Below are 23,092 nucleotides of genomic sequence, written 5' to 3' on the forward strand. Positions count from 1 at the left end.
AAAGGATCCTTGCCTACTTAAAGAGATGTCCAGCGAGAGGTATACTCTTCAAGAGTAATGGTCATATGAAAATAGAAGTGTATACAGATGTGGATTGGGCAGGATGTGTTGATGATAGGAGGTCCACCTCTGGATATTGTGCATTTGTGGGGGGAAATCTTGTTTCCTGGAGAAGCAAGAAACAAAATGTTGTTGCTCGCTCCAATGCAGAAGCAGAATACAGATCCATGGCCAATGGTGTTGCAAAAGTGTTATGGCTGAGATCCTTGCTTAATGAGTTGGAGGTTGATTATGAGAAGCTTCTGATGTTGTATTGTGATAATCAAGCTGCAATTAATATTGCCCACAACCCAATACAGTATGACAGGACTAAGCATATCGAGGTTGACAGACATTTTATTCGAGAGCGAATCGCATCTCAAGAAGTATGCCTTCCTTACATTGCCTCAGACATGCAGTTAGCTGATCTCTTCACCAAAGCAGTCACAAAAAGCAAATTGGGGACAGATCTACGCAAGTTGGGCATGACAAATATCTACTCCCAACTTGAGGGGGAGTGAAGAAATAGTTGGTTAGCTACGAGTGTGGGGTTCCATACCCATACTCAGACTCTAGTGTGTGTGGTTTCGTACCCACACCTAGTTGTTTCTAATATCTTTTGTTAGTAGTTTCTTATTTCTGTTATTAGTAGTTTTTAATTCCTTTTATTAGAAGTTTATAATTTCTTTTAAGTTGGGTCGGCTGGCCTTATTGTTTCTAATTTTTCTTTTGTTTCTAATTTTTTGTTTATTTCCTATTCTTGTAAGGAACCTAAATCTATAAATAAAGAAGGGTATGGGGCGGCAGATCATTAACCACCGAACCCCTTCTTTCTTTTCTCCTCTCTTCACTCTTCTTCTTCTTCTCTCTCTCTCTCTTTTCTTCTCTTCGAACCTGTATTACTTCTCTAATACAGTAAACAGTTCTTCTTCTTCTTCTTTCAAGTGTCTATCAAGAAGAAGGACCCAATTTTGATTCCCTCATTAATAGATTTAGGGAAAATGTATCCTTCCAGCAGTACATGAGAAAAATCTTTCTTACGTCTATAAACTGTGGCTTCTTAAGCTGAAACCTAGGGGCTCAAAAGTCAAAATCTGATTTAGTAGCTCAACACCATGAGTTTGCAATATCAGCAAAATTTAGTGAAACTTTCCCAAAATCTCCCCATTTTGCTAGGTGGTGATACAAATTTTTCAAGAATATTATTAAAATTCTTTTGATGTTTCATTAAAATCATCATTTTTTAAAAAATCTTTTCTTACAAAAGCCAATGGGGAACCGGTTTTTGGATGATCGGTTTACTATTTTGGTATGATTCACTTACTAAGTCACTCTAGTGAAAAAGAAAATTCCACACAACTACAAAAGAGGATTCACAATTTAATTCAAACATATAGCAACAAAAAAGGCAAAAGTCAAAATGGCAAGTACTTTTCCTGATTTTTATATTTTTCAAATATCCCCAAAATTTCCCCATCTCTACATGGTGAATTGTCCATTGACATCGAAATTGCAAAGAAGGATACTGCCAAGATAAGCACCATCCATAAGTGAGAAGGAGCTAGAGTACAATAATAGGATAGAATTTTGAAATCTACAAAGCAGTTGAAATGGTTTTTCTATAAAAGCAATCTGCAAAATCTACATTTAGCCAATTGACTTCATCTAATTCAAATAAAAATTTGTTTCCTATGATTATGGGCTCCCTACCCTTTCAGAAACTTCTTTCCTTTCAATTTGCTGCAAAATCATTTAGGACTTGTTTTTGGGGTCCAGTTTGATCTATTTTGTACTTTTCTGAGTCCTTATTTTTGCATTTCAAATTATGTGAGGCAGTATTACTAATTATGATGTTTACAATTTTACATGCCAAAAAGAAAAATCTTTTGTTTTCTAATTACTGGTTTTGAATATGTTATTCTAGTTGGAATGGTTGAATACAAATTGGAGGTGCATTTTGAAACAAACCCAGCTACATATGAATTTGTTGGAACCATTTATTGCATTCAGGCGAGTACTGCTTCAAATTTTAGGTTGTAAAGATTGTGCCCTAGAACACCTTTTGCAATCTGCATCAGTTCTTCGTAAGGTTATTATCTTCATCTCAGAAAATGGATACTTTAGTTTGTAAGCACTTCCACTTTTCACAATGTCTATATATCATGTAATGTCATGCAGGGAAGTAGGTTTTCCCAAGCTGATGCAGCTTTGTATGAGTTTATGTTTATCAGTGGTGGAACAGAAAAACTGCAGACAGCTTCGTACATATGTGGCCTTGGAAGGGTACTAAGCTTCCTACTGCTCTTTTCATATTATCAAAACAGCACATAGTTTCTGGTTACAATGATTGACAGATGAAGATGCTATTTAGCATAAGTCAGAACCAATGTTCAACATTTGAGCATTGATTGAAATTGTCTTCCAGAAATGGCAGTACATTCAGTGATATATTTTAGAATAGTATAAATGTTTAAAGCATTAATATTTTAGGTAAGATATCATTTGTTCACATTCAAATTAAGTTTGTTATACTGAACCTTCGTAAAAGTGCATAAACACAAATAGTGGAAATACTGAACCAAAATACTGCGACATTATTGATGCTTAAACTTGTAACAATGTTGTAACAGGGAGCTATATAACTGTATTTTTTGTCTTTGTTTTTCATCTAAAATACAATATTTTGTTTATATAAATCATAGCTTAAATTTGTATTAAAAAGAAAAAAAATCATAGCTTTTCTACTAACTTATTTTCAGGAAAATCATGTATCAGCTAACATCGCTAACATGATTAAAAATTATGTTACTGCATAAACACTTTACCTTCGGATGTATATTTTGTAATTTTATGTATAAAAATGTCAATTTTTAATTAGTAACTTATGAATTTATTTTCTACCAGAAAAAACAAGGGAGTATCCACCAGCTTGGAGTTTGTAAGACTAGCCAATTTAACCTGATCTACTTTATATTTATGTTGGTTGACAAAATAGCCACATGAATTCCATTGCACTTCTAAGCCCAAAAAATATGTCAAATGTCCAAGATCTTTCATCTTGAAGGGTTGGCTCAAAAGATAATAATAATAATAATATCATCATCAACATATTACAGGAGAAATGTCACCCCTTGTAACCAATGTAAAGAGATAGTAATCTGAAGGACTCTAGTGATAGCCAGCATTAGTAATAATATATTGAAAGCATTCAAGCGAGGCCCTAGGAGCCTGTTTGAGACCATGTAGAGATTCCTTTAGGTGGCAAGCAAGCTAAGAGTCGTCACAATATAGGAGGGAGTTTCACATACATTATTTCTTTGTCAAAACTTGTGCCCAACTGAACCATTAGCTTCGATACCACTTATTGGGAGAACTAGGGGGAGTAGTCAAAACTGGGGAGTTTGTACACACACACAATGCTTACACACAAGAGTTGGACACCACTTCTAAGGCAAATGCTTAAGCTATTAGGTTGTGGGCAAATCCTTGTATATAAGTCCCTTGCCTCTCTTTTATTCCTTTCCAATTTGGGACACCGGACACCATCCACTCACATGTGAATCCCAACAGCATTAGAAGAAGAGGTATCAATACTTTGTTTTATTGACTCTTTTATTTTTTTTATAATAACAGCTTGAAGAAGCTAAGATTTTGCATGCCCAAGGTCAACATGAGATGGCTATCAATCTTGCAAAGTATATCTTGCATAACTATCAATTGGATGGGGAGGCTTCAAATGTCTATCGCTTGGTTGGGAAGTGGTTAGCAGAAAATTGCTCTAGCAAGTGAGTTATAAATCATAGTTATATATTGAACCCAATTCCAATAACAGTTGTGTTTCATAAACTCATTCTCATTCCTTAACTATGATACCCTTACAGCTCAAGAACTATTTTGGAGCAATACCTGAATCGTGCAGTGGAACTCGCAGAGCGTAACAAAAGCACTGACAAGAAGTTTGTAGCAAGACTGTGCCAAACACATTTCCATCTTGCACACTACACCGATGCTTTATTTAGGAGTTATGAAGAAAGGCTCAACTCCAATGAATGGCAAGCAGCAATGCGTCTGAGGAAACACAAGGTACTTGTTTAAAAAGGAAACTATTAAGCTATAGTGGTACTTTTTTTTTTATTTTCATGTGTTTTACAAATTGGTGCAGACAAAAGAGTTGGATGCACTCATTAGACGACTGAAAAGTTCAACAAAGGCAAGTATTACTGATTGAACCCATTTTCTTGGAAATATGTTTCATATTAGAGACATCCTCAGAAATGGACATTTTCCAATGTTGTTCTCAGGGAGAGAAGACCGACTATTCAGTAAAAATACAGGAATTACAAAAGCAACTTAGCATGGACAAGGAAGAGGCTGAAAGATTGCAGGTCTGCTTCAGAAACTTGTGGGCAATCTAGATTGCTCTCATGATGTGCCCCTTATAGGATTCAGAGGAATTTTTCCTGTTTATTTGTTTTTGTTTTAGAACTGGATACCATTAAGAGAAAATTTTAGGCCTTAATGACTATATTATTCTTTACATGCACAAGATATATGATAGACTAAGATCCATGATATTGACTAAATAACTTTTATTGTCATCATAATTTTACATGTACAGACAAGAATTCTCAAGCTGAGGTTACAAAATTAAATGCGTAAATTGCAAATAAATACTCATGCTTTTGTTTAATTGGGAGGTTAAATGTCAGTCTGTTGGATAAAGGAGCACTGAATGAAAATCTTCTACTGTTTATATAAAGCATCCATGACTCTTTTGTTTTTGTATCTTATATTTCATGTTAAGACATCTATCCTTTGCAAGAACTTAATTGGTTTACCCATTCAGCCCCAGACTAAACGTTTTAATTAGGTTCTGCATGCAAGATTTTAGGCATACATTTTAGACTGATAGCCTGATCCATGGTTTGCTGTTGTAGTGCCTAGGCCTTGCTTTGATGTTCTAAGTTATTTTGTTATATATAAATCATTGCTACTTAAGTCTTAACCTAACACTGTAAATGCTGCTGCTGCTGCTGCTGATGATGATGCCTATAGTCATGTTGTGAAATCATCAGACTGAAAAACAATATGAATTATTGTTCTGCTATCCTGGTCCATCATTTTTTCTCTTTTGGAGGACCATCTAGGTCTAAGCCACATGAGCTAAAAAGCTATATTAGTAAAATCATAAATCTGGAATGAGTCTTTTTCTCAGTAGGCTCATGGAATGAATGTCACCAAGTATTTGTCGGATTAGTTAGTCATGGAATGAATGTCACCAAGTTCTAGAAAAATGTTGTAATAATATAATTGGTAAGTTAGTAGCTTTTTATTGATTTGTTTGATGTGTTCATCATCCAATGGACACCCTTAAATTTAGTTCTTGGCTTGAGGTATATAAGATTAGCAACTAATTGCAATTAGTGTTTGTCAGTTTAAGCTGTGCACCTGGAGTTCCCTTCACCTTACTTTGGCAGAAGGTGTCATCTTTACCTTTACCTTTAGTAACAAACCCTCTTTGGTGCTGGTTGATGATCAAAAGAAAGAAATACATTAGTAATTCAAGTCCCTCTGAATATTGCAGATTACTATATTGAAATTTGATGGGAGTTGAACTCTCCATAGTGGTTGCATACAATCAAGATGTATATTGGTGGAAGGCCTAAGTTGGGATGTATGAACACTTAAAATCCGAAGATTACACTATACAGAAGGTGGAAAAAAGGAATTTATTGGCTATCAAACCTCCATCTCCATGTAGTCACAAATAAACATAGTTTTATGTTTCTTGGCATAGGTAAGAAGATTTTGGACTGCAATTATTGCACATACAGCGGGAAAGAATCAATGAAGAAATAAAAAACTTCCTGTTCCTATACCAATTTCAGAATTTTTGAGTGATCAAAGTATTGGTATTTTGAATTTTAAAATTTATTTTCTATTTTTTTGTCTCGGGAATAGTGCATTCGATTCTTAGAGAAAATAACTATTCTTATTAAATATTGAAAGTATTATTTATTTTAGACTTACTATTTATAGTCATTATCATCATCTAAGCCTTTTCCCAACTATATGGGATCATCTACCTGAATCCTGCTCAATTCAAGATCCATCACCAAAGGAGTTTGGTGAATGTTTAAATACCAGCTGCCAACCTGACATAACCCTTCTTTATCCAGGCTTGGACCGGCAGTGTAAGACAAGCTCTCACAGGCATGTCTACAAACAAGTACAAACTATTAAATACATGTTTTGGTGAACTTTAACATTATAATCCTATAATGTTTTTTGGGTGGTCATGATTTATTATTTTAATAGCTTCTGGTTTCTTTACATTAAGTTAGTTTACTAGGATTACTAATGGTTTATTATTGTTCTTTAGGAATTAGTGTCTTTGTTTGAGTGTCCCCGTTGGTTTGTTATAGTGTTGTATTGTAGTTAGAATTTATTTTGGGTCAGTTTTTTAGTCCAAATTGGAGTCTGCAAGAGCAGATCCTAGTTCTTATAAATAGAGTCATCGTACTTAACAAAAACAAAAAATAGATTTCATGAATGAAAGTTTGATTAATAAATTTCTGTCTATCTATCTCTCTCCCTATCTCTATCTCTTTCTTTCTAACTTCTCGTTCATTCTTTGATCTACAGCAAGCTTTCTATATACTTCTCCACCTACATTCTTCATCATTAATCACTCAAATCACCTTACTTAACCCTACAAAACCCACTTAAGATTTGAAAGTTGTTGGACTCCTTATTTTTCTTTCATCATGTGTTGTCAAGTGTGAGAACACGGACAAAACTGTAATCTTTTGTAACCTGGGTCACTAGAATGCTGAAACTTTAAACTCTTGTGCTTTAATCAGTAATTAATGAATAAATAAATGTATTTTCTGATAAAAAAAAAGTGTGAGAACATGGGCTCAATCTGAGAGTGGCTACTCTGTGCAAGAAAATGTCAAATATCAGATCACTAATAAATGCTCGGGCCTCTTTTCATATCAGATTTCTGGGGTTTCTAGTTTCAGACAATTTTATAAGTTTGATCTGAAGTTCATATTATCTTCTCTTCCTTGTAGCTTATTTTCAGATCTTCTTTGATAATCCATGCTTCTTTCCACTTCATTATGCACTCATTGCAGCCTCTTTTTTTATTTTTTCTTTTTCTTATCCACATCAAATTTAACTAACTGTTTCATAACTAAAAGACAACATGATTAATTGGTTATTTAACTCTCAGGATGACAGGGACAATTTCCTCAGCTTAGCATTGGAGGGATATAAGCGTTGTTTGGTCACAGGAGACAAGTATGATGTTCGAGTGGTAGGTTCTAATCATCTATGTCATCCATTCAATAATAGGTATCATGCAATAAGATTTATGAAATCAAAGTTGTTTGGAAATCTGGAAATAGGTTAAACAAGCACCTAATTCAATTTTCAATTCAGAAGTATAATGCTGATATTTTAGTTGATTTCTTCTGTCACTGTATTTAATTGAACTATATTACCATCAAGTGTGTGCATGACAACATGATTTCTCTGTTCAGGTGTTTCGATTGATTTCCTTGTGGTTTGGTCTCTCCTCGAGACAAAATGTTATAAACAGCATGCTTAGTGCAGTAAAAGAGGTACACAATGAGACAACTACACTGTTTATCTATTTGTATCCTAGATCACTGAATCCCATTTTTATAGGCAAATGTTGGTTGTATCACTGAAATTCTCAGTTTCTTTATGTTGATCATATTTTGTTGCATATATATTTTAGGTTCAGTCATACAAGTTCATACCACTGGTGTATCAAATTGCTTCAAGAATGGGTGGCTCAAAGGATGGACAAGGACCACATAGTTTCCAGGTATAACAATGTTTAGTTGGAGATGGTGTTTCTTATAAAAGAAGAAAAGTGGCATTTTTCTGATCAAGATATATTTCCTGAATTATGCAGTTTGCCTTGGTCTCTCTTGTGAAGAAAATGGCAATTGACCACCCTTACCATACAATATTTCAGGTATATAGCCTTCTGATCTCTCATGCAATATGACCAAAGGGATGTTCAGAAACACTCTTGTTTAATCGTGCATTGAGAAATAGAATAAAAAACATTATTTTACACAAAAATTATGATCACAGAGCATCTATACTCTTCTATCATCACCCATCAATATTTGGTTGTATATAAATGTATGTGTGCCTCTTTCCATGTTTGCTGGTTTCATAATGTACTAATTAATGATATACCATCTTTGCATTAGCTTCTGGCTTTAGCAAATGGAGACCGTGTCAAGGACAAACAACGTAGCAGAAACTCATTTGTAGTTGATATGGATAAGAAACTGGCAGCAGAAAATCTTATGAATGAATTATCTTCACATCATGGAACTATAGTAAAACAGGTAATTTCCTTCATTGTTATGAACACTGTGGCCTTACACTGAGGGGGTCCCATCCCCCCTGGAACTCAGTTCATTATCTTCCAAATCCATCAATCTTCATTTGGAGAAAAAGGGAACAAAAACATAGAACAATTCTATTATATTGGTTGATCAATCCCATCTTTAAATGCACTGGATCTTGTGCATCCTGTGGGGCCCAGTATTTGAAGCAGAAATTGACAATATACTGGACACTACACAATGCACCATATCCAGGGCATTCAAGGCAGTTTTAACCAACCCATATGGCCGGCATTCCTCAAAACCATATACAAAGGTATATGCCATACAGCCTGGTTGAACTAGTAGGGTAGAAAATAAAATATTCATTTTCATTGCAAAAGCACTGTCTACCTAGTTATTCTTATTCATTTCACTGCATATAAGTACTTTAATCTCTCCTTGAGAATTTGGTACTTATAAACACACCATTACTTTAGGTTCTACTCTGAGCCCCATATGAAAATTATGCAAAATGAAAAACTAAAACACATGAACTCAAACACTGATCTGCAGTTTGATTCTGTTATTCCACTTAACTGATTGTCTGCAAGCTCTAGGGATTGGTTTATAATGATGGACAGGTCATAAAGATGAAATTTCAGGAGGATCTGACAATTGGAACTGAGGATACGGTTCCATCCCGTAGAGTGTTACTAATATGTTCAATTTGCTTTATAGATGAAACAAATGGTGGAGGTTTACATCAAACTTGCGGAGCTAGAAACAAAAAGAGAGGTAAGTGCAATAGTAAGTGCTTATGTCTGAATTTAGGAAATTGTTCTCTCATTATTTGCGATCTCTATTCAGAATACTAGAATCTCAAATCATAGCCTAGACAACAAGGTAACATTGAGTTTTAAGCAATCTATAATCTATCATTGCCATTTTACAGGATACAAACAAAAAGATACAGCTACCAAGAGACATTCGTAGTCTTCGCCAGCTTGATCTTGTAAGTGTAATTTGATAACTAATAACTTAATATCAATTACAATGGCAGTGGCATGTTAAAACCTGGAAATATAGAATGTGATATACCACCTATGTCATTGTAGATGGTAAGGAAGGGGACAGAGATCTTAAGTTGTCAAAATATCAAAGGTTGGAAGCCCAACTAGGAAATCTGTAATGCATTTTAATAGTTCATAATATCTACTCCTTGTGTACCCTTTTCTTCTCTTATTTATGATGAATATAGTAAATGCCACTGATCAGAAAGGGAATAAAACTTGAAAACCTAGTTACTTATCTTCTGATATCTCTTCCTGGTAGTTGTTATTTGGTCCATTTTAGTTAAATAGCTTTTACCTTGGCATTTGATGTTTTGTGGGATATGCACAGGTAGTCAGATCGAACCATATTCCATGGATATTAGATTCTTATAACTAAACCCTGAAACTTTTGTATTTGTCTATTCTTCAGGTACCTGTTGTGACAGCTACTGTTCCAGTGGACCGTAGTTGTCAGTATCAAAAAGGATCTTTCCCACATTTCATGGGTTTAGCAGATTCAATCATGTATGCAAAACCAATATTACAAACTCCAGGGTTTTTCTCCTTTCTTTTTGTTTTCTGTTTTCTACTGTTAAAATTTTGACAACTAAGTTTCTACTCATTCTTTCTGGAATATGCAGGGTAATGAATGGTATAAATGCTCCAAAAGTGCTTGAGTGCATAGGTTCAGATGGTCGGAAATATCGTCAACTTGCAAAATCTGGAAATGATGACCTAAGACAGGATGCTGTATGAATTTTAAACTACAATATTTTCTGGTTATTTGTTTGTTATTTTTCATGGCTTGTCCAAATACCTATTCTCTTGATTTTTAACTGAATTATATGTATAGATGCTTCCTGGGCCCAATTTTCTTATATTGATTGCAATAGACAGAAAATCTGATAAATGATATTATTGCAGGTGATGGAACAATTCTTTGGTTTGGTAAACACTTTTTTGCAGAATCATCGTGATACATGGAGAAGAAAACTAGGGATACGAACATATAAGGTATTTACTACATCAATATATTCAAGACATCATTTCACTCTTCAGTGGAAAATAAAGCTCTGGATATTGTAAAATATCATAAATTCATAATGTGATTCCATGTCCAAATAGTCAAGGTGCATACCTGATGTAGTTAGAGATTGTTTGCTGAGTAATTTGCATTTGGAAAACAAGATAAGATAGTGTCACTGTAACTTGGCTAGTGATGATGCCTTCTTCCCAGTTCCCACCAGTCAGAGTTTACATCATGGCATCTCCAAGACTAAACTAGTGTGTTTTTCCCTGCATAGTTTCCAAGGCGCCAAGGTGAGGCTAGGCGACAGGGGGGCGCCTAGTCGCCTAGTTGCCTAGGGTAGTTCCCTAGGTTCCATAATCATATTTCCTTAATAAATATCCATAATTTTCATAAGAAAAGTATAGAAAATCAACATATTCCAACATATTCATGAGAAGAAAAAGAAGAAAGAAAAGAAAATTCGAAAAATATAGGTGCTGAACCCCTATTTCTGTTATAGGAAAAGAAGAAAAGAAAAGGTGGAAGAAGAAGAAGAAGAAGAAGAAATTAGTATATAAAAACACAAAATTAGTAAAGAAAATGTGTTGATTGGACAACATTTTATGTTCTTAAATTGTTGATTGGACAACATTTTTTGTTCTTTCTTATTGGTTCAGGTTTTGAAGTCTTTGAGGGTTCAATACAGCATTTAGCAATGTTTGTGTTGATTAAACCCTAACAAATAACAAAATAACAAAAAGAAATTAGTATATAAACACACAAAACGAATATTTTAGTTTAAAATGTCTATTTTATAATTATAACCTCAAAAAATTAAGATAATAAAAGTTTGTTATAACACTATAGAAAACTGCTTGGCGATTAGGCGCGGTGAGACTACAAGGGCGCCTTGTCGCCTAGGCATCACCTTGACAACTATGTTTCCCTGATATGTGTTATGTCTCTTTTCTTATTGCTCTATATGTAGTTTCCATTTATTCAAATAGAACCTATTTGAAACCTACCGTGAGCATGATATACAATGTATGCATTAGGAATAGAATCCAATGGTACATATGAAGTATAAAAATTAGTATGAAATCTTATACAACATAAATGAATGATTAGTTGCCCTTGTAATTTTGTGTCTATATTTTAGTGCAAATGCTTCCTGACAACCTGTATTTTGTTTGTTGGTTCTTATCATCCTTGTCTTTATTAGTATTGCTTCTCTTAACGAAACAGGTTGTTCCCTTTACGCCAAGTGCTGGTGTACTTGAATGGGTTGATGGCACAATTCCACTTGGTGAATATCTTTTAGGAAGGTTAGTTAAATCAAACTGAATAAAACCCCATAACATGAGGTTTTCTGAATACCATATTTATTTGTCTTAATCTCTTTCAGCTTGAGAAATGGAGGAGCCCATGGACGTTATGGAGTAGGAGACTGGTCATTTATGCGCTGCCGAGAATACATGGCAAATGTATGTGTCATGTATTTTTTCTTTTATTGTACCATTCCATAAAATATATGCTTGAAGGGATAAAAATAAATAAATCCTATAAAACATATGCTTGAAGAAGAAGAAGAAGAAGATGAAGAGACAAGTTTGCCCCTCATTAGGAGGCAGCAAAACAAATTTAAAGATACAATATAGGCCCAGACCCATTGAACCCAAAGAGAAAATAAAACACAACATAAATAGTAAAGGCCCAAGCCCACGACATTATGTCTCACAACCATGGTTTAAAATGTTGGGAAATGTTGGGAAATGTCAGAAATGTTGCCCAACATATGTCAGTATTGAGGCCCAGCGACAAACTTTCAGGTAATTAAGAAAAATACAAAATGCCATTCAACATTTCCGATATATTGGCCAAATGTCGACCAAGTCGGTCCAAACACAAATTACATTATTTCCTAATATTTCGAACATATGGGAATCTTATTTAACGTCAAAAACGAAGAAAGGAAGAGAGATTTGAAAAGAAACAAAATCAAAACATGTGTAGCATGAAGATGCAAGCTTAAAGAAGGGAAAAAGGAAGAAGGGTTTCATATTTCCACTCCAGCTTGAACATCTAAATCGACAAGATTAGGGTTCAAATAAATTAGCTTTACCATCAGTGGAGCACTGAAAACCCTCTTTGGAGCAAGAATCAAGAAGCCAGTCCTCTGAAACTTAAGGCTTCAACCTCTCATCTTAGTTCAGGCCAATGTTTTAAAACACAGAGGCATGATGTGAGGTGTTCCACTACCTAGAGGTGTGAGGCGTAGTTCAGAACGCAAAAGGCGTAAGCCTCCTTAAGAGGAGGGGGGTTAGGAGGGAGGAAGGGGAGGAGGATGAAGAGGAAGGGGGGATCTTATTTTTTCTTTGTTTTTAATAAAAATCTTTTATATTAAGAAGAATAAAGATGCATAGCATTAGTTGAAAGGGGGGGGGGAGGTCTTCCCTTCCCTTTCCTTTTCTTTTCTTTCCTTTTCTCTTTTTTTTTCTTTCCCTTCCCTTTCTTTCCTTTTTTTCTTTTTTCTTTTTTTTTTCTATCTTTTTATATAAGATGTGCATGAGGCACATGAGGTGTACGCCTCTAGCATACCTCATGAAAAAAGCATACGAGGCATACGCTTCTTGCACCTGAGGCATATGCCTCAGGGCATTTTGGGAGTGCCTCGCTTGGAGGCACAGTACGCCTCCCACACCTTTTAAAGCACAGGTTCAGGCATGCAGGAAGCACAAACCCTCTTCTAGAATTACCATATGAAAAATAAGAGAAAAAAAAGGATGAAATAGGAGTAGAAGCATCCCCTTCATTCAATAGATATTGTGATCTTGCACTTGCTCTTGCTCCAGGAGTAGGACTCTAAAGTGAGCATTCAGTTTTCAAATGTTCAAATAAAATGAATAGTAGCATGTCTTAAACCTTACGGCATGCAAAATAAGAGTTATCATAGACCATCACAGCATAAAACACTTAAAAAGGAATCTTTATTATTAGAATATGTTATAATACACAAGGATCTACAGTAATATTTTAGACCTTCTTTAAAAGTGCCAATTAAACATTAATATATAACATATTATTATATTATATTATATTAATATACTATAGTATATATTAAAAATATTAATACATAATATATTAATATGTTACTTATATAAGTCATTAATAATTTAAAATAAAATATTCATAAAAAGGAATTAGAAAACAAAAAAAAGGAATAAACCAATTACTTATAAGAATATAAAGATATGCATGCATATAAAAATTTCTTCATAATAATAAAATATTAATATAAATTAGTATATAGTCACTACTTACTAATAATATACAAGTTAATAAAAGTTAATATGCATAGTAAAATAATATATATATAGTCACTAGAAAGGTGTATTAATGCTTCTTTTATCATTTCACAAATAATCTTTGCAGATTTCCACATATTTTACAATATTTCCATCTGACATATGTCCTATATTTGGGTAACCAACATTTCCATCGACATCAACATTTTAAACCTTTTTCACAACATGCCCAGCTTGCACAATAATTCACTAAATCTGGCTTTGGGTAGACCTTTGGTGAAAATATCAACTATCTATTTTGCAAAAGGCATATAAGGTACACAAATCTCCCCAGAAACAATCCTTTCTCTTACAACGTGTCTATCAATTTCAACGTGTGTAGTCCTATGATGTTGAATTGGATTATTGGCGATGTTGATGGGTGCTTGGTTTTCACAGTAGAGTCTCAAAGGACTAGTGACCACAATTCCCAACTCCTTTAGAATATCTAAAGCCAAAGAAGCTCAGCCGCACCATGGGCCATTGCTCTATACTCTACCTTAGCACTGGACCTAGCAATCACAACCTGTTTTTTACTCCTCCAAGTCACTAGGTTAGACTTACAAATACAATACCCAATAGTGGACCTCCCATTGTCTAGTAGATCTAGCCCAGTGAACATCAATATATTGCTTCTAAATCAAGCTTATCATTTTTCTTAAACAACAACTCCTTTCCTAGGCATGTCTTTAGATACCTTAGTATTCTCTTAACTGCCTTCATGTGGGAAATACGTGGAACATGCATAAATTGGTTGACCACATGGACTGTGTATGCAATGTCAAGCCTTGTAAGAGATAAATAGAGTAGCTTACCCACAAGTCTTTGATATCCTTATTTGTTTGGGTATAGATCCTCACCGCCTTCTTGCAAACCATTGTTTTACTCTATAGGTGTAACAACATGTTTACTTTTTCCTAGTCTCCTTCGGTAAGTCCAAGGCATATTTTCTCTGGCAAATGAAAATTCCTTCACTGGATACTTTGTTGATATCTTGTAGTCTTCATTGCGTTGCATAGCCTCTCAAACCAGGCTCTAGGGGATTCTTTAGTTTACATACTTTCATGAAGGGATGAAAAAAAAAAAGAAAAAAATGTGAAACGAGCAAGCTCATGCAGCTTTAGGTGCTTTGATACCATAAAGATGTTAGATCTACATTAAAAAGAACTGGCAATCACCTCTTACTAGCCCTAAACCGATTTATATAGAGATTAAAATTAAAGCAAATGAAGTGACAAGTTTGCCCCTCATTAGAAGGAAGCAAAACAAATTTAAAGATACAATATAGGCCCAGGCCCATTTAACCCAAAGAGAAAATAAAACACAACATAAACAGTAAAGGCCCAAGCCTACAACATTATGTCCCCCAACAAATCCATTCTTAGAGTAGAATTTTTGTGCTAAGGAATTTATGCTGTCCTCAAGCCACCAATGCTCCTCATTGGGCTTGGTCCATAGAGAAATAATCTAGTAAGTAATATGAACTTCCCCAAGTCTTCAATCTCAAGCTCAGTAGCCAAAAACTTCTTCAGCAGAGGTCACCTTACTAGCCAACTCACAGACGGAGCTTTCCAAAGTCTTTGTTGTCTGCAGGTTAAAAGATTAAAGAGTTTTTGCAGATAGTTTGGCAGACCATTAGGCCTTCTCATATAAACATCTAAGATTCCAGCTGGGCTAAAGAAGCTTTGAAAAAACCCTGGTATCCAGCTACTGAGCATATATATAATAGATTACCAGGTTGGAATTGTCGTTTTCCTAATGATTTTGTAGGGTGTAGACCCACTAAGTGCGCTTTGATTGATATCCTAATGCGAACTTCCATGACTAAAACAGTAAAACACCCAAACATATGTTTACCTGTACACAAGAAACATCAACAAAACTATGTAATAGCAAGGGTGGCAATTTAAAATTTCAGTTATTCAAATGCAAATGCATTTGTATTCAAGGCTCAAGGGGGTGCTGGAAAATAGGTTTCATGAATAAGAAACTTCTCAGCAAATGACCATGGAGGATCTAGAGGAAGAGTTGGCTTTGTTGATGAGGGTGATGGCTGCCACATTCAGCAACCCTCATAGGTAGGCTTCCAAGGCTATCAGTTTCTCTTATGGTATCATTTTCTTTCTCTTTAAAAGGTATTGTTAAGGGGGATATGATGATTTTTTGCATAACCAGCTTCAAGGTGTGATTGGGGAAGAATCACTTTTGAGAAAACTGGAGTGGGATGGGTGTGCTTGGCAGGCCTATATGCCAATGATATGCAGGTATCCGTGTATATAGTCTTAGAATCCAGGAGTTGTTCACACAACGTCTGTAAGGAATGATGTGGATATTAAACATATGTTGATAGAAGAATTTCCTCAGTGAAGCAATTTATTGTTTACATTGCCAAACAGTTTATATTGAAAAAGAAGGGTCATTCAATACAATTTTCATTGGTATTATTGCTTGTTCTCAACTTGCTTCAGTGCATTGTACTTTGTGTATGTAATTAAATGGACTGATGACTGCCCTGTAGTGCACTGATCAGCTTGTAGGCAGTTCTAGACATATCGGGTTCATCATCTGTCTTTGTTTCTCATTCTCATTTCCAGCATAATCTTATAAGTTTCTTTTCTTAGGAAATTTATAATTTATTACTCAAATCTAGGAGTCCTTTAAAAATTACAAATGTTCCTATAATCCTGTATTGAATCATAGTTATTTGAGGAATGTTTGTACTAATGTGCATATATTTTGTATGAATGGCATGTATGTTGAGTGGTTCATTTTTTAAATTTAACTGCAAGAATGTAAAGAAAAATGCATGGAAATAGGGGTGTTGCATTTTTTTAATTTGATCTTGTATTTAGGCAAAAGATAAGCATGAGGCCTTTCGGAAAGTTTGTGAAAACTTCAGGTCTGTCTTTCCCTCATCTACTTGTATTTTCACCAACTTCAGATTTTAGAATCCTTAGGGTTTAACTCTTGCCTTAAATTTTGTGCAGACCTGTCATGCATTACTTTTTCTTGGAGCGATTCTTACAACCTGCTGATTGGTTTGAGAAAAGGCTCACTTACACACGTAGTGTGGCAGCTAGTTCAATGGTAAGTTTGTCATATTGTTGTCCTGACACTTAGGCCCTCATTTTCTTTTTCTTTTGGAGGGTGGGGGTGTGGGGGTATGAGGTTATATGACTTGGGCTTACTCTGGTACTCCAGGATAGTTTCTTGTGCTTTCTAGCATTCATGGTTTCTCTTTTGAAAATAACCTCCATATTGTTCATAGATCAAAACAGAAATCCATCTAAGTATCTTTTCTTTTCCCTTTTTGTTTTAGTTTGTTTTGTCCATTAATGTATGTTCTTGTTTTATTCATTTTGAGTATTTGCAAATATAGGCATGCACCCCATAATTAGACTTTAGTTGTTCTCCTTCTTCCGTTAAGGATTTAGTTGTTCCCATGAACTTCTTGTTACTCTAGTAGTTTTGTGTTTTTTCCCAGTTGCCCAAAATGGGACATTCTAGAGATATATCTGGAGCATTAATCATTGACATCCTACAGCATGTTCCTTCATTGAAGATTTAGTTATTCCTTTGAGCTTTTCATCACCTCTGCAGTTTTTTTGTTTTTTCTTTTTCTGCTTCAGAGGTGTCCAAAGACAGGACATTTCTGTAGCATTGTCCTTTTTTGGTAGGCAAATAAGCTACACAATGGGGGTAGCCCTCCCCCAGACCCAGGTGAAGACCAGCCAGAGACCTTACCAACAAGCCAGCTGCCACCTTCAACTATGGTTCTGTGAGAACCTCTGAATACATAAAAAGAAAGGTGTTCATGTGTTAGCTCTCCACATTAATGCTCTACCTTCAAAGGTGGAACTAACCAGTTGTGAGTTCAACAATTTAAACCGAGGGCATTTACCTCCATATACAATTTTCAATTTATAATTTCCAAAATCTTTACATTTCCCTGCAAAACAATTTTTTTTGGAATTTAAAGTATCTGTTTTTCTTTTTGTATGTGTGAAGCTGCGTAATCAACTCTAGTTACATTTAAGTCACTAAAATGCAGTATGGGCATTGCAAAATAGTCATAATGCTGAAATGAATGATCTGAACTCAGGTAGGCTATATTGTTGGTCTGGGAGATCGTCATTCCATGAATATCCTCATTGATCAAGCCACTGCAGAAGTAGTTCACATCGATCTTGGTGTTGCCTTTGAGCAGGGCCTGATGCTGAAAACACCTGAACGGGTATGTCTGTGTTGACCATTCATTTGATCTTTTACCTGTCTGATCTTCCTAAGTTTGGCAAGGACTTTAGAGTTTTGCCTGGGGGCAGACAACTCTCCTTATTGTTCATGGGTTATGTTGACTACCTTTGGCAGGTTCCTTTTAGGCTCACAAGAGATATTATAGATGGCATGGGAATCACTGGAGTGGAGGGTGTTTTCAGAAGATGCTGTGAGGAAACTCTATCCGTTATGAGGACAAATAAGGAAGCACTTCTGACCATTGTCGAAGTATGATTAACCAGCATAATCTCCTTCCTAAAAATAAAGGCTAATTTTTTTCATTTCTTGGTAACTGGTAGGTGTTTTTCTGCAGGTTTTCATCCATGACCCTCTCTACAAATGGGCTCTATCCCCTCTGAAGGCTTTGCAGCGTCAAAAGGTATTTCAGTTTGAAGAAATTTACTTATTCTTAATTGTAAGAAGATTAGTTATGTCCATACAAGTAAACAAGATTTTGCACCTGTATATCATCATCATCACCACCACTACCACTTGGTCCCATTCCACATGCTCTGAAATGGCTGTTGTTACTTGTTACATAATGAGATGCACTGTTTTGAGCAAGAAACATTAGATCAGGATTCATGAGAAGATATGCCAAAGGTTTAATTGCAACTTGAAAAGTAATAGGATCCCCCTCCATCTAGACTTGTGGACTAGAAATGCCAAGCAATGCTCAATACTGGCAGAGTTATAAATGCAGTAACTATCTGTTGATAGAAGTTACTACAACCAAAACCTAAGGGCAGATTTTGAATTTTCTACAGACCTGGTTTTCTTTTAGAATTGGAAATATGAATATGGATCGATTTGCATGTTATTTTGTTGAGTATTTCTACCAATGCAATCCATGTCATTTCACTTTCACAGGAAACAGATGATGATATCGAATCAAGTTTGGAAGATTCACAAGATGTATATGAGGGGAACAAGGATGCAGCACGTGCATTGTTGCGTGTCAAACAAAAGCTAGATGGATACGAAGAAGGTGAAATGAGAAGCGTGCATGGCCAGGTAATTCTCCAGCCTATATCAGTTTTGGCAACATGGAGATACTTTTTTTTTCTTGACAGAACCTGCTTGTTTACTGAAAATGCAATGTAAGGACGTGGCTAAGTGGTTTAAGAGCATTTTGATCTACCAACAATGACACAAAAAGTGTGTGTCGGCATGGATTGCATATGCTGGAAAAACCTAAAATGCAAGATACATCTATACAGTTCATTTCCTCCTGATTATGCTTATGATTTATCTGTGCATTAAAGAAAAAGAAAACACCTAAAAAGTGATTATATACATGGAGATGTTAAAGTTTTGAATTATATATATATATATATATGATGAATTTTGTCTATTTAATGTAAAAATATGGCACAGATTATTTCAAAAAATGGATATTTTGTTACATGTTTTTTCTGGTTTCTTCTTTTTTTTTTGTCTTTTTGGTTGTTAATTCTGTCAAGTGTCAACCTCAACGTAGTTTTGCTGTATGATGAACTTAGAAACGCATGGTCCTTTCATTAGCTACAGGAAAAAGTGATCCAAAGAAGTTGATTCTGCAGGGTGATCAATAATTTGCTTTAAGGATTATCTTCCAGTTAGGGAATTTCCTTTCTGTTTTGCATGTTTCTATGACATTCAATTAATTTAATATTGTTGGTTTGCGTGCAGGTCCAACAACTTATACAAGATGCAATTGATCCGGAGCGTTTGTGTCAAATGTTCCCTGGATGGGGAGCTTGGTTGTGAAAAGAAATGTTTACTCGTTCTTAGCAGCTGTGGCACCTGAACACACTGTACAGGCGTATTTTTCTCTTTTGAGGTTTTCATTTTTCCTTTTCTTTTGTTTCATGAGTTGAGATTGTGTATTGGGTGTCATTTATGTATTCAATTGTAAATTCTTGCACAGTTGTACCATTTTTATGTGTCTAGCATCTATATGATACGAAGTAATGTCTTTTTTTTGGTAGAAAGATACTAAATAATGTCAATGCCCTATTTCTGTAATCATGTTTGAGGAAAAATAAAATTGAGAGAGAGAGAGAGGGCTGTTCAAGTTTTCATGCCAAATTTATCTCATTATTTTCAAGGAAAATAACATAAAAAGGCAGATGTTGAAAAATGTGCGTATAGAATAGCTATTACATTTTTTCTTATATATTCATTTAATGGTGTGGGAGATATCCGGCAACATCTAAGGCTGGGAAGAATATCAGGTTTGATGTTGTCAAAATCACCTCTAAGGCGTCAGTTTCCAAAATTGCATCTCCTCTGTGAGCCTTTCTGTTTTAATTTATGATTCTTTTGAGGGATACATCAAAGCTAGTTGTCTTAGACAATGGGACTCTCTTTCCCCTTTTGTTTCTTTTTTCTATGGAGAGTTTCTCTAGGCTTTTAATTAATGCAAGATGCAAGGTCTTATTATTCATGGTATTTCTGTTTGTAGGAGTGCCCATGGAGATTGTCACATGTTTTTTGCTATTAACATTTTATTATTTTGTAAAGCCTCCAGGTTTGAAGCTACTGATGACTAATGTTATAGACATTCTTGAGTTCTTCCAAAATGTTTCTAGACAAATGTTTAATTTTAATAAATCAGGCATTTTTTGCTGCAAGAATGTTCCTCATAGATGTGCCAAACTTCTTTAAGAGAGTTGGAAATGAATTGACTCAATAAGAATACTAAATGTCTGGGTGTTCGTCTTTTTTGGTGTAAAAATAAGGTTCATTATCTTGATTTTGTCTTTTAGAAATTCAATAATAAGTTAAAAAGCTAGAAAGCTAAATGTTTGTCCCAAGTTAGCAGATTAATATTGATTTAATTTGTCCTTCAATCTTTGCCTTGTTATTGTTTAGAATTATTAATGCTTTGTAAGATAAAATTCTAAAAGCCAAAGTATATGAATTCTGATGATTTTATTCTCAGGAAATTAAACCTTCAAACTCTTGTTTGGAGAGCCATTAGTAACTCTTTTTTTATGTCTTGTCAGGTCAGATTGAGTATCAAGTTGATATTAATTCTTTTTTGAACATTTGGACCTTTTCTTGGATTAGTAAAGGTGGAGGGTTTTACACCGAATGAGTAATCTCATTAATAGGGAGACAGGCTTCTGAAATAGAAACTTGATTGACTATCTTTCCTCAACATACCCACTGGTATTGCAACACTTGTTTTTAGATCTTCTAATAAGGATAAACCTCATATGGTATGTTTTGAATAAAGGCTCTTTTTTCTGTCAAAGAAGCCTACAAGCATATTTTTATTCAGAGGTGTTATCTTGCCTAATCTTATGATTAAAATTATCAGCATGATTTGGAATCTGGATATTCCTCCAAGATATAAAATATTTTGTGGAGAATTGTTGGAGACTCTTATCAAATAAAAAAGATGCTTTTTTAAAGATATCCTTGGAGATGCTTCGTGTGTTTTTGGTCATGATCAGATTATGAATCTGTTTTACAGTTATTTTGGTTTTTCCCTATAATAAAAGCATTTTTTGCTTATAAGTGGAGCTTAAGAATTTACGAATTCTCTAATAATTCTTATCTCAATATTTTTTTGTTTTGGAGAATTCTCAATTTTATTGATGGCTGCTTACAACCTTTTCCTGAAACAAGACAAATATGAGTTTCTGGTCTGGTTAGTTTTACCTGTGTTGCAGGCTCTATTAGCGCTTAGAAATCCTAATTCTCTTATTGTTTAGCATATAGAATTTGTGCAGGTTTAGTTAATGGCGTAGGTAGTTTTGAGAGTGAATATGGCAATTTCCACCCTAACTGCCCTGTTGTTTTTTTTTCTGCTTTTTTTTTTTGGAAAAGGGAACCCTTACGGGTAGGGTGACCTGCCCCATTGCCATCCCTAAGAGTGAAGCTAGTACTTTAGGCACAGACCTAAGAGCCATTCTTCATGGAGTAAACTTGCCATATCTGATATTGTTGATTCTACTGCTCTATAGCTCTTTTTGTTTTTGTTAAGTATGTTCATATTTATAGGGTTTGGAATTTAGTTGCGGACTTAGTTGCACAATAGGTAGCCATGTTAATAGGGAAGTTATTTGGTCTGTGACACCTCTTTGTTTAGTTAATGCACTTCTCTGATTGTGCTTCTGTTTAGTAAAATGATATTTTACGCATCAAAGAAAAAAAAACTATGCAATCCAACTTGATGGCGCAAGCTTTTGTTTCAGGGCCAAATTGGTCAGGTCTCATGGTCGTAGCGGAAACTTGGGATCAAATCCTGCCATGGACTACCCCCACCTTCAGAAGATATCAAAAAACAATTAAAAAAGGGCCAAATTGCAATAGATTTTAACTCCTGACATTTAGATGAGGTTTTCCTCGGGGATCAAATGAGAAAACCAAGCCCAACAACTCTTGGTGCGTAGATAAGCAGATCATCACTATATGTAATTGGGTCGGTTCAAGATTGGATGTAATCACATCCAAACCCGATTGCATTAGTAAAAACTTAAATTTGAATCTGATCTGAAATCTGAATAGATCGCATTAGAACTCAAACGGAATTGGCTTTATTTAGGGGTTCAAGTCGGGTGGGCAAGGCCAGGATTTAGCTCTACCCATTGGGCCTAAAACCCAAGCTCAACCCGAGCCCAAGGTCAAGACTGAGCCCAGGCTCAGTCTGCGTTTAGGCTACTTAAGGCTAGGCCCAAGCCCAGCCCAAAAAAAATAAAAAGCTTAAACTTTTGAGCCTAAGCCCAACCCATGTAAAATTGTGGGCTAGGTTGGACTGGGCTCGGGTTGAGCCCACCCAAGTTGCACTCTTAGTTTTATTATTTTTTAATTAAGAAAAATAACTAAAATATTTTAAAAGTTAAATTGCTTTTATGTTATAGAACAAAATTACAAACATAAAATATTTAATTTATTCATTACAAATTTTATATAATTGAATATAATATACATATTACATGAAATTTATTCAGACCCAAATCTTAATCAAATCGTTTAGGGATAGCATCAAGTCTGCATCCAATC

The 23,092-nt window shown here is 34.9% G+C and overlaps 1 protein-coding gene across 3 annotated transcripts in view; it reads left to right on the forward strand.

Moving 5' to 3' along the window:
* The window catches only part of ATM (Serine/Threonine-kinase ATM-like protein), a 151,152-nt gene extending 130,985 nt beyond the window's left edge, over positions 1-20,167 (forward strand). For 2 of the 3 annotated variants that reach the window (XM_088902617.1, XM_088902619.1), the window contains 25 exons: positions 1,964-2,128; positions 2,218-2,322; positions 3,673-3,824; positions 3,921-4,122; positions 4,202-4,253; positions 4,345-4,424; positions 7,277-7,360; positions 7,587-7,667; positions 7,808-7,897; positions 7,988-8,050; positions 8,295-8,435; positions 9,156-9,212; positions 9,370-9,429; positions 9,900-9,994; positions 10,111-10,219; positions 10,394-10,483; positions 11,724-11,803; positions 11,884-11,962; positions 16,675-16,721; positions 16,810-16,909; positions 17,925-18,056; positions 18,191-18,325; positions 18,411-18,476; positions 18,968-19,111; positions 19,769-20,167. In XM_088902617.1, the coding sequence (XP_088758743.1) occupies positions 1,964-2,128; positions 2,218-2,322; positions 3,673-3,824; positions 3,921-4,122; positions 4,202-4,253; positions 4,345-4,424; positions 7,277-7,360; positions 7,587-7,667; positions 7,808-7,897; positions 7,988-8,050; positions 8,295-8,435; positions 9,156-9,212; positions 9,370-9,429; positions 9,900-9,994; positions 10,111-10,219; positions 10,394-10,483; positions 11,724-11,803; positions 11,884-11,962; positions 16,675-16,721; positions 16,810-16,909; positions 17,925-18,056; positions 18,191-18,325; positions 18,411-18,476; positions 18,968-19,111; positions 19,769-19,846 (2,487 nt within the window). In that variant the 3' untranslated portion in view covers positions 19,847-20,167. Of the gene's footprint in view, positions 1-1,963; positions 2,129-2,217; positions 2,323-3,672; positions 3,825-3,920; positions 4,123-4,201; positions 4,254-4,344; positions 4,425-7,276; positions 7,361-7,586; positions 7,668-7,807; positions 7,898-7,987; positions 8,051-8,294; positions 8,436-9,155; positions 9,213-9,369; positions 9,430-9,899; positions 9,995-10,110; positions 10,220-10,393; positions 10,484-11,723; positions 11,804-11,883; positions 11,963-16,674; positions 16,722-16,809; positions 16,910-17,451; positions 17,598-17,924; positions 18,057-18,190; positions 18,326-18,410; positions 18,477-18,967; positions 19,112-19,768 lie in introns of those variants that run through there. The other variant, XM_088902618.1, reaches the window with a different exon arrangement.
* The last annotated feature ends 2,925 nt before the right edge of the window (positions 20,168-23,092 follow it).

This window comes from Nelumbo nucifera, chromosome 4, assembly GCF_055504915.1.
Source record: "Nelumbo nucifera cultivar China Antique chromosome 4, China Antique-T2T, whole genome shotgun sequence".
NCBI classification, from domain to species: domain Eukaryota; kingdom Viridiplantae; phylum Streptophyta; class Magnoliopsida; order Proteales; family Nelumbonaceae; genus Nelumbo; species Nelumbo nucifera.